This window comes from the organism of the source record quoted next, assembly GCF_019968955.1.
Source record: "MAG: Porospora cf. gigantea A chromosome Unknown PgA_NODE_865_length_9997_cov_346.809, whole genome shotgun sequence".
Classification (NCBI taxonomy): Eukaryota; Apicomplexa; class Conoidasida; order Eugregarinorida; family Porosporidae; genus Porospora; species Porospora cf. gigantea A.
The window spans coordinates 1-9,997 of NW_027151935.1; the positions used below are offsets into that span (position 1 = coordinate 1).

General features: G+C 57.3%; 8 protein-coding genes across 12 annotated transcripts; 6 read left to right on the plus strand and 2 right to left on the minus strand.

Annotated features, from left to right (window-relative positions):
- Nucleotides 1–14: 14 nt before the first annotated feature.
- On the plus strand, nt 15–302 carry KVP18_000944 (uncharacterized protein; the record flags this gene model as incomplete). Its single annotated transcript, XM_067950476.1, has 1 exon — nt 15–302. The coding sequence occupies one exon, from the start codon at nt 15–17 to the stop codon at nt 300–302; it is 288 nt and encodes a 95-aa protein (XP_067806045.1).
- Nucleotides 303–343: 41 nt separating this feature from the next.
- On the plus strand, nt 344–1,083 carry KVP18_000946 (uncharacterized protein; the record flags this gene model as incomplete). Of its 2 annotated transcripts, XM_067950480.1 has the most annotated exons (3): nt 344–523; nt 551–739; nt 778–1,083. In XM_067950480.1, 3 exons carry the CDS (start codon nt 344–346, stop codon nt 1,081–1,083), a joined length of 675 nt encoding a protein of 224 aa, XP_067806049.1. The 2 variants fall into 2 exon arrangements, with proteins under 2 accessions (XP_067806049.1, XP_067806048.1); XM_067950479.1 differs by lacking the exons at nt 551–739; nt 778–1,083 and having other exon boundaries at nt 344–538.
- Nucleotides 1,084–1,136: 53 nt separating this feature from the next.
- KVP18_000948 (uncharacterized protein) lies at nt 1,137–1,847 on the minus strand (the record flags this gene model as incomplete). The annotated part of the gene is made up of 1 exon (XM_067950482.1): nt 1,137–1,847. The coding sequence occupies one exon, from the start codon at nt 1,845–1,847 to the stop codon at nt 1,137–1,139; it is 711 nt and encodes a 236-aa protein (XP_067806051.1).
- A 277-nt stretch (nt 1,848–2,124) lies between these two features.
- KVP18_000949 (uncharacterized protein) lies at nt 2,125–3,813 on the plus strand (the record flags this gene model as incomplete). The annotated part of the gene is made up of 1 exon (XM_067950483.1): nt 2,125–3,813. One exon carries the CDS (start codon nt 2,125–2,127, stop codon nt 3,811–3,813), a length of 1,689 nt encoding a protein of 562 aa, XP_067806052.1.
- A 23-nt stretch (nt 3,814–3,836) lies between these two features.
- Nucleotides 3,837–6,086, plus strand: KVP18_000945 (uncharacterized protein; the record flags this gene model as incomplete). Of its 2 annotated transcripts, XM_067950478.1 has the most annotated exons (5): nt 3,837–3,852; nt 3,882–5,471; nt 5,498–5,659; nt 5,689–5,892; nt 5,920–6,086. In XM_067950478.1, the coding sequence occupies 5 exons, from the start codon at nt 3,837–3,839 to the stop codon at nt 6,084–6,086; spliced, it is 2,139 nt and encodes a 712-aa protein (XP_067806047.1). The 2 variants fall into 2 exon arrangements, with proteins under 2 accessions (XP_067806047.1, XP_067806046.1); XM_067950477.1 differs by lacking the exons at nt 3,837–3,852; nt 5,689–5,892; nt 5,920–6,086 and having other exon boundaries at nt 3,953–5,551.
- On the minus strand, nt 6,083–6,997 carry KVP18_000943 (uncharacterized protein; the record flags this gene model as incomplete). 2 transcript variants are annotated; one of them, XM_067950475.1, is made up of 2 exons in its annotated part: nt 6,207–6,256; nt 6,286–6,997. In XM_067950475.1, the coding sequence occupies 2 exons, from the start codon at nt 6,995–6,997 to the stop codon at nt 6,207–6,209; spliced, it is 762 nt and encodes a 253-aa protein (XP_067806044.1). The 2 variants fall into 2 exon arrangements, with proteins under 2 accessions (XP_067806043.1, XP_067806044.1); XM_067950474.1 differs by having other exon boundaries at nt 6,083–6,997.
- Nucleotides 6,998–7,098: 101 nt separating this feature from the next.
- KVP18_000947 (uncharacterized protein) lies at nt 7,099–9,075 on the plus strand (the record flags this gene model as incomplete). The annotated part of the gene is made up of 1 exon (XM_067950481.1): nt 7,099–9,075. The coding sequence occupies one exon, from the start codon at nt 7,099–7,101 to the stop codon at nt 9,073–9,075; it is 1,977 nt and encodes a 658-aa protein (XP_067806050.1).
- A 9-nt stretch (nt 9,076–9,084) lies between these two features.
- Nucleotides 9,085–9,997, plus strand: KVP18_000950 (uncharacterized protein; the record flags this gene model as incomplete). Of its 2 annotated transcripts, none has more annotated exons than XM_067950484.1 (1): nt 9,085–9,994. In XM_067950484.1, a coding segment is annotated over one exon (910 nt), but the record flags the coding sequence as incomplete, so codon positions are not given. The 2 variants fall into 2 exon arrangements, with proteins under 2 accessions (XP_067806053.1, XP_067806054.1); XM_067950485.1 differs by having other exon boundaries at nt 9,280–9,997.

Here is a 9,997-nt window from a genome sequence, read left to right on the forward strand (position 1 = left end):
CCTGCTGATTCGGCATGGGCAAGTGTGGTAAAGGAACTGGTTCTTTCGGTCTTCGCAATAAGAAGTCCCACATCCTCTGCAAGCGGTGTGGAAAGCGCTCCTTCCATAAGACCAAGGAGCGATGCTCGTCCTGCGGATTCCCCGACTCCAAAATGAGGCGATACAACTGGTCTGAGAAGGCGATGCGCCGACGAACTCAGGGCACCGGCAAGATGCGGTACCTCAAGACAATGGCCAACCGAGCCAAGTTCGGCTTCCACCAGCCGCAGAAGATCAAGTCTCACCGCGGTGTGAGAAACTAATCTGTGCGTGGTGACCAATCCCTTAGCCAAATCATTATTTCATGAGTGTCGTCTTCGAGTTGCAGTTGGCGATCCGGGCGAAAAGAGCCTGTGACGTGCAGAAGTTGCTTCCTCATCTACAGGCTCTGCAAGAACCTCTAGATGAGTTTTCGACCACCGTTGTGGTAGCCTCATTCAAGGAAGCCGTTAACTACCATCGACAGTTCCGTCGTATACTGAAGGTGAGATACATGTGACTATTTCAGCAGGGGAAAGCCTTGGCATTCCTTGCCCAAGGGTTGAAACGTGACACCACGGCTGTTGAGAAATACATAAAGCTTGTGAATTCAGCTCTCCGACGCCTTCTGGAAGAGCAAATCCGAGTGTTGGAGATTCTGACGTCGAACGATCCACGTTTAGTGATACAAAAGGCAGATTGCTTACGTTATTTGTGCGAGGTGAGGAAGCCATTCGTCATGTACAGATACGAACACAGTCTCGAGACGCGGCCAGCAGGTCGTACGAGGACGCACTACAAGCCACGTCAGAAAGACCGCCGACGAACTCGCTGGTCTTGACTGCAGAGCTCAACTATTGCCTGTTCCTAACCGACATCTGCAAGGATTTTCCTGCAGCCTTGCACCGAGCTCAGGAAGCCCTCGACAAAGCGGAGACGCAGTTGGACAGCGTAGAGCTCGACGACTACCAGTCTAGCTCGTGGTTGCTGCAGCTCATTCGTGAAAACGTCGCCAAGTGGGCAGCTACTGCGACTGAGCTTCGTCTTCCCCTACATCCACCGTGAATCCGTAACAAGATCTTCGACAGGCAGCACGATACAGGCATCCAAGGGCATTGTCAGAGGTGACATTGGCTGAGTATTCGCCGGACTAGATTCTCACCTTTGACCCCCGCCAAACGAGCCAGGTTCTGCAGGTCAGCAGGTCCGCGTATGCTCAGCGGCGAGGCAGCGCCAGTGGTCAGCAAGATCAGCTTATGAGGCAAGAACCTCACAAAGGGCAACAGATGCCGGAAAAACAGGCGCACACGTGCTTGAGACTGCAGCACCTCATCGAGGCAGAACTCAAAGTAGAGCTCCCGTCTCGCAGCCTGCAGCAACAGTTGGCGGCGAGCCGAGAAAGGCAGTCTTTCTAGCGTAAGGTCGACCTGGATGATGTCCACCGGACCCGACGCCACTGCCGACGCGAAGGCCTTTTCAGTGACGGGTCGCACAGCGAGAATGTCGAACTTACCGAGTCGACTGAGGCTAGTGAGCCTATCCGCCTCGTCTGTGATGACCGTGAGTCTAGAAGCCTGCAACGGGAACTCCTTAAACTCGAGTCCAAGGTCCGCCAACTGCCGTGACATCAGTGCAGGTTTAATCTTTCCTCGGAGGCGAGACGTGAAGTTTGCTCCAGCAGGAAAGCATATTCGCGACTGGAATTCGGCAGATGACCGAAGATCAACGGTTTCATTCCAGACGACTCCAGAAAAACCGCTATCTACCGCGGTCTCCAAGAGCGCGGCAGCCCTCTCAGCGGAGTACTGCATGCAAAGATCCACGTGCATGGCACAGAATTCGACAAATGTCAGTTCGTAGAGTCATGTTCGCAAACATGATTCGTGCAGGACGGGGGAACCCATATCAGCGCCGACCCTCCAGGCCTTTGCTGAATTCCTGCTGTTCTGGTTTTTTAGGAAAACCAGCCAAAAAAACCAGCTCCGATCGTTTTAGGGTTTAGGGAGGCACTCTTTCGAGGTCGATATAGGATTACGTATACACAATATTAATGCCGCCCCACAAATAGCACGCGACGTGTGTGGTTCGCACACACGTCGCACACCGATGGTGCATGGCTGGAATCTGACCAACCACGCCTGCGACCGCCGGTTCTCTACTCTTGAAGAGAGCGTCAGGCCTGTGTCTCTCGTGGGGTGGCGACCGCGGGAAGACGGCATTTGGAGCCAATGCTGGGACAGACCTGTGACTGCCTGGGTCCCTGGCCCTCTTTCGGTCGATTTAGTTGGGGTTATTCCGAAATACGTGGACTTCCGTGCTCTGAGTGAACTGCGAAACGTCCATTTCTCACGATCCGAGACGTATCTACAGGCCTTCATGCTGATTTGGGTGATTCTCATTATCTGGGCGACTACTATATTTACGAAGCAAATAATTGCGCTGCGAAAGGAGTTCTTGCAATGTCTGAAGCGGACACTGCGACACCAGCTTCTAAAGTGGTTGGATGAAGATTCTCCGGCAACTGCAACGACAAGAGCCGAGACCGTTGTAACAAGAACTGTGGAGGTCGGAACGCAGTGTCATGAGGAGGATTCTCTGAGCGATGAATTCGAGCTGTCTGACTCAGAGGGGGCTCCTCCCGTGAGAGATCCACCACGCAGACGTATGGCACCGCTGCCTCCAAGGACTCCCCTGCAAATACACGTAGATATGGAGTCACCTCTGCTGACGATGAGTCGGCGATTCTGTCAAGCCAGCGTCGTGGGGGCGGCACCTCCCAGCGATGAGATTGATACACCTCGTGCGCCTCTCGGCCGTAGCACGAGCCACCTGGCAATTCAAGGGGATGAGATGGTCGGGGAGGTTCGGACTGAGGCGCCGCTGGGAGTTGCTTCGCGCCTGTCGGTGAATGTCAGCGAACTCAGCCTTCTCGCCACGCCGCGGCCGGCAACTGATGAGGCAACAGCGCCAGCAAGACAGGCCCTGGGCGTAGTCAAGCAAACTGCAGTGCAGATGACGCTGGACCCTGTCACGTACGTGTCATCTCACCCCAAGTCCCACCGCCCACCTTCGCCCTTACATGGCGTATGTATACCCCGGGAGCAGTCTTCGGAGTGCCAGTTCATCAGCGTGGTTCCAACGGTTGCAAGGCCTTCGCCACGCGGCAGGCCAAGCGGAGACATGCTGCACTCCGCAACAACTCAACCGCCCCGCCCTATTGACGACTTCCCCCAAATTCAGTTGGATGACCATCCATCCCCCAGGGGGCGGCGCGACATACCTGCCACTGACGGCCTGGACCGGTCGACGAGTCCGAGCGGTGTCAGCATTAGAATGTCGCCGCACAAACGACAACGGACTGATGCAGAACAGCCCCCCCTCACAGGAGCTGCGAAGCGACAGCCTGACGCTGGGATTGGATCGGCAGAAGCAGCACAGTCCGCGATGCCAGATATCGCGTCGCTACCACCTAAGCCAAAGGTGCCGCCATTGAATCTGCGGGGGCGATCCGCCTTTCACACCTATGTGAAGAACGCCAGCCGCCCTTTGCTCCATGAAAGATCCGCCTACAAGCAGCGTGTGGAAGCTCCCAGTGAGAAGACACGCGGGTGCACCATTTTCCTGCCGACAACTCGTCCCGGGTTCCTGCTGGGCGGCAGCTTCACGTCGAGGTCGAGTCGTGCAGCTGACTACTACGAGACGGCTCGAACGCCGTTAACTGCGAGGCTGTCGAGGTCCCGATGCTGCACGTCCAGAAGGCCGTCCAGCATGCCGCCAATGCCTCGTGTGCTGTAGCAAATATCTAAATTCCACTGTAAATGCAGCACCTTCAGTGTAGGTTACCTCCGATGCGTCTTACCGAGACAGGCTTGGAGACCCGCCAAGTGTAATCTGCGACGTCGATACCTTTGCTTACTCGACGGCCTATGGTCAGATGGTCCAGCCCCACGAGATGGAAATGCACAACGCGTGGGCCGAGCCCGCGGAGATCAGCCATGTTATATATCGCGTAGTGGTCACTGCCATCAAGCCTGAGGAGCTGGCCACGGCACAGGAGCAACTATCTCGGGGGTTGGATATTTCTAAGGAGTCGGTGGTGCGTCGTTGGATAACCTGGAAGCGTTTTGCTGAATTCGTAAGCCACTGCTCCTCTAATTACCAGAATGACCTGTACACTCGGATTGCTAAAGCCGTCCCAACCCTTCCGTCTCTGCCGGGAAAGACGTTCATCAGGCAGTTCGATATTTCCCACGTGCACGACCGCAGGATACGACTGCATCGGTGGTTGTCCAATCTGGCTCACCACCGTGACGTGCGCGGTAGTAATGCGTTCAGAGATTTCGCCGACTGCGCAAGAGGAAGCGACAACAGCGAGCCTCGCGTGGTTGCGCATATCCAAGAGCCGTCCATGGGTTTACGGGCTGCGGCCATGACCAGCACGTACATCCTCACGGCCTCTTGTGACTTCAGTCCCATATCGTCGGTCGACTCGCTCATATCTTCGTGGATGCGCTGGGACGCGGCTACTAATATCACTAAAGCGCGTCTCGGATTGTGGGGGGCTCCCCAGGCGTTTCCTTTCCGTCGGCTCGACGTTGAGCAGTCCACAAACCCTCTAATACCCCCAAGCGTGGCGTCGAGAACGCCACGAATATCATGTCAGATGATGCTCAGGCAGACGCTAGGGCCGATAACTTTGGGGCTCGTCCCACGCGGCGACGAGGAGGCTGGATTTCTGCTTGAGTGGTGCGAGAATCTCGACGAGTTGGTGACTGCTTCCTATTTTTGTGCCACCTCTGGGATGTGGTTCATTGGCTTCGCCAACGGTCAGATCAGTTGTTTGCCCGTCCCACAGGACTACAGCGCTGAGGACTTGGAGCTGCTCTCTGACATTGTCCACAGCCCGTCTTTGGGCCCGCTAGGGCCGATCCCGGCGCACTGCTGCCGAATAGCGGGGATGCACTTCAATGATGGGGTTCTTTTTTCGGCAGGTCGCGACACTGAAGTACGCGTCTACTGCTGCAAGACCTGCACCCTGGTATGCACCCACAGCGTATGCGGCCCCGTGTATTCAATGAGCGCTTGCCGACTGGGCATCTTCTCGCACATATTCATTGGTCTTCGCGATGGGTCTGTTGTTGTTTTGCACTTCGACCACACGACACGCTCGATTTTTGAAGGCAGCGCCTTCCGAGGCAAGGCAGCCTTTCACGGCGTCGACGATTTCTTTTCCCCCCACAGTTGCCCTGTTACTGTCATGCATGCTGAGGGGGGTTTTCGGGCCAAGGCCGACGCCTACGCTCCCTGCGACGCGGAGCACGCTCTACTGATCACAGGAGACAAAAGCGGAGCGTTGGGTTTCTGGGCGCTGGAAAACGACACCTCTAAAGTGCCGCAGGGTCACCAGGGACTTGGCTCGTACCTTCCCCCACCGGCATCTCGATATGATATATGTGGGTCCTTGACGGCGTGGATACAGGTTTATCTCTACGTCTGCTTGGAATGGTGCGTAATGCTGTACCACGGGAGGTGACTGCCGTGACCTACAATCGCCATACACGGGAGGTATTTGTTGGCGCGCGATCCGGTCAGTTGGCAACCTTTGATGTGGACGACCAGGCTTGCCTGTACCGAAGCCAGAGTAGGCGCGAAGGAACGAGAATCACGCAGTTGAACAGAGTATTCCAGGTACGGGCAGAGACAACGGCCTCGGGACGCTGTCCATCGGAGACCAAACAACACAGGGCACGACTCGCCGGAGACTGCTGCTGGTGGCGTCGCGACAAGGCAGTGTGCGGCTGCTGCAGCTGCCATTTTACGAGTCTCCACACGAAGCCGCGGTGTTTAGGGCCATGAAGGAGAAGGTTACCCAGCGTGAGTTCTGTGGGAGTGTCGTAGCAGCCACTCCGACAATCGTCAGCGTCGTAACTGAGTTCCCTCGCACAGTACGCGAAGCGCTGGATTTTGGCAGGGACATACAGCAGAACATAGGCGACCTCTACGGATGGAAGCAACCGAGCACGAAGGCACCTTCAGAAAGCCTGGACCAGTGGTGCCAAGAGATCTAGTTCCATGTTATAACGCTGTTGTCGTAAAAGCTGCAAGCAGCGTACCCATCTCGTGTGGATGTGACACCGTACCAAAGACGGCCCCTCTGTTCCGTAAACCACGACGCTTCCTCAGAAAGGTCACTGCTGAATTTCTGCAAGCCGCTCCACGTGCATGCCACCAGAAGAGACTGGCCAGAAGGGCGAATGCGCCATATACCATCCAGACATCGGACCTCTGCAACTGGTCTGGAGAGCTGTCGCGTGTCGAATAGACGCAGATGGCCGTCGTAGCTGCCGGTGTACACTCGGTGGTCGTCTGCCCATTGGGCAACAGTAACCCCAGCGTCATGTGACTTCGCGTTCGAGGCCACAGGTCGTTGCAAGTCTCGGGTGTCCCAGATGCGGAGCTCTCTGTCGTCCGCTCCCGTGGCTAACATCCCGTCCTTGTTGAACGTCACGCACCACGTTTCCGCCTCATGAGCCTGCCATCGATGACATACCTCCCACGAAGCTCCGTCCAGTACCACCACGGTTCCGGCACTGCTGCACGCTGCTACGCTGTCGCGACAGACATCTAGCGCCACGCCAATGGTGTTAGGACTGCGACACCCCTCGATGGTTGCGGATCTCTGCAACTGCAATTCGCCATCGGCGCCAACGGAGTACGAGAGGACGGTAGAGTCCGAGGTCACCGTGATAAGGGTGTCATCGAAAACTTTTGCCTCTAGGATCCCGAAGTCGGTGAGTGACTCAACCCAGGGAACGAACCCGTCCGCTGTCTGCTCATGAATGAGCACCCCTCCGCAACGCTCAGCGCCTGTCACATGTTCGTACATGGCCTGCACCACCACCTCCCGGCCATTAACTCTGGCGCGGCTCACGTCGTCTACGTGCCGAGGAGTCGTCCACGACTGAAGGCAATTCGCCATTATGGTTTCTCTGAGATGCCCTCGATGTGCCTGCTGTGACTCTGTTAGACTAGGTCGGTGGTGTTTCTAAGTTCGCGAACCAACCTCACGAATTGCGCAATATGCACACGGCTGTTTGTTCTCCGGAGGTTCTAAAGGATTTCTCCCTCCAGTACGACACCAACGGCAAGGGTGTTTCATGCAACGTCAACGGCCAGCCATGGAACTTTCGGCAGCTTGTCAGCAAAGGAGGGCGTCAGGATGTAGCCATGGCGGTCAACGTGATTCCTGAAAGGCGCCCCCCGCCACATAGGTGGCTTAGCAAGGAGCGCGCGGTCTCTCTGGTTATCAACGATTCCATGAAAGACAAAATTGTAGGGTCTGATGCCGGAACGGAGGTGCCAGCTGTGGTGAAGCCAGCGTCTGTAGCGCCTACCTATAGCGCGCCTACGCATAGCGCGCCTACGCATAGCGCGCCTACGCATAGCATGCCTACGCATAACATGCCTACGCATAGCATGCCTACGCATAACATGCCTACCCATCCTACGCATAGCATGCCTGTGCATAGCATGCCTGCGCATAGCATGCCTGTGCATAGCATGCCTGCGCATAGCATGCCTGTGCATAGCATGCCTGCGCATAGCATGCCTGTGCATAGCATGCCTGCGCATAGCATGCCTGCGCATAGCATGCCTGCGCATAGCATGCCTACGTATAGCGTGCCTACGCCTGGCTTGCCTGCTCACGGACCCAGTGGGAACCATAGTTTGAGTTCGGCGCACTGGGATCGGCGTCCAATATTCACCAAGCGTGTGGGGCAGCGGCGAGCCTCGTCTCTGTATCCCCAGGCTGGAAGCCGACCCCCCCTGAAGCCTGCAGTAACACCGGACGGTAGACCTATTGTCACATTCGAGTCCGAGAGCGAAGAGATCCAACCCTCATGCAGTCTGAGCTGCAGACCTGCCACGCCTAAAGGGCGTCCCCCCAACCGCCCCCCGGCGCCACCGAGAACTGAACATCCGACAAGGCAAAGCTTATGCTGCGACTGTGGCGTGAGAGTACAGGAGCCACCCCGCTGGGAGTTCACTCCCCAGACCGAGCGTCGAGAGGCCTACACCGCTTCCGTCCCGGCACCATTGGACAGACTGCCGGTTGCGGCGTCGGTTGCGGCACCGGTTGCGCCGGTTGCGACGTACTACCGCGCGCCGCCGGAGTACGTGCACACACCACCGACGTACCACCGTGACCCTGCTGCCTACCATCGCGAAGAGTTTCGAGGTCCACGTAGACAGAGCTCTGCCGAGTCGGCTCCAATGGGAAATGGGCGTCGTCGCATGGAATCGCTGTCTCCTGAGCCGTGGTCTCCTGAGCCTCGTTGGGCTCCTACCAACGAGTTTCCCCGCAGACAACTGGAGACTCAGACCTGGCAGCCTCGTCCGTTAATAGAGGGTGGACACACCCGAGCTGGATTTGAGGGCCAACCAACGGAACTGGTAACCAGGAGAATAATTCATAGGCCTGGCCCTTGGGTCGAGGAGCAACCGATGACCTATGGGTACTCATCGGTGCAACCCAACCTGGAGTCGTACTCTCCGTCACTCCACAGGCATGGTGTCGTTGACATGGCTGAGAGTTCCCAGGAGTTACCTCTAGAGGCGAGAGCTCCCCCTCGAGAGGTGAGAGCTCCGCCTCGAGAGGTGAGAGCTCCGCTTCGCGAAATTCGGACCCAGCCGGTTCCACGTGACGAGCCACCCCCAATTGCAGTGCTTTCTCCCGAGACGGAGTCCGTAGATCGGCCCGTAACATCAGGAAATGCAAATGCTTTAAAACTGCCCAAGCGAACTGCCAAGCCTGCCGGGAAGAACGCGCCTGCATCCCGACCGCCCACAAGAACTCCGCGTGAGGAGCCTTCTGAACGTCTGACGGACCGGAAACGGCAGGCCGAGCCTCGTGAGCGGCAGTCAGACTCTCGTGAGCGGCAGGCAGAGCCTCGTGCGCGGCAGGCCGAGCCTCGTGAGCGGCAGGCAGAGCCTCGTGAGCGGCAAGAGTACCGAGTCGAAACTGGAAACCACTCCTTCAAAGTTGTACGTCTGTGAAATGTTAAAATGTTGGTGACACGCCGAGAAGTGGCGCAAGGAAACTTTGGACTCGTGGCCCTGCGTACCATAGAGGAGGGCGAAGAAATCGCGCGCAGTCCTCTGCTGGCTGTCTGGCAGGACGACTACAGTCGGCTTCTTACCCCGGCCTGTGCGGTCTGCCTGAGCCCTGTGCTGCACGTCGCTGAGCGGATTCGGACCGTCATGCAGCTCGCCGGCCTCTCCTGGGAGTCGCAGTGGGCTTACCGCTGCGTCTGTGGGGCAGTGGCGTGCTCTCCGGAGTGCTGGATCCGACTCCAGAAGTTGCACGCCCTGTTTCACTGCTGGGGGCGAGTCCTGCGGAAGTGGGTCTGTTCGTTCGTGGCGGACGAGACGCAGGTACCGCTTGCGTCGCTAGCAACTGTATTGGCGGTATCAGCAGTGGTTGACGGGATATCCCCAGTGCATGGCCTCATGGCCAGTTCGAAGCTCTACTCGTTTATCGACGCCTTCCACAATGCCCTGTCCACTACGATACCTCGTACCTCCCTGTCCAAGGAACAGCTAAACAGGATGGTGGAAATAGCTGACAAAGTCGCCGTCGAGGTGGACATCCCGGTGCCTAGCCTGCCCGCGTCAGATGTTCCTGACATTCCAGAGGGGCATAGCAAAGACGCGATATGCTTAGTGCTGCGCCTTCTGTGTGAAGGCGCGGGTGAGGGCATTGCGGGCCGAGAACTGGCCCTGCAACGCGTGCTACAGGCGGGTATCGAGCGGTTCGAAGAGCTCTTACCCCCTGAGATGTTGGATGCCGCGTCGCTCGCCCTGGATTCGACTCTCCCTGCTCTGTCGTCACCGGCTGTTATGGGCTTGGCCTTAGCAACTGTAGCTGGGCAAGCCAATCACAGCTGCGATCCCAACGCGGTCGTTTGCATCGCTGGTG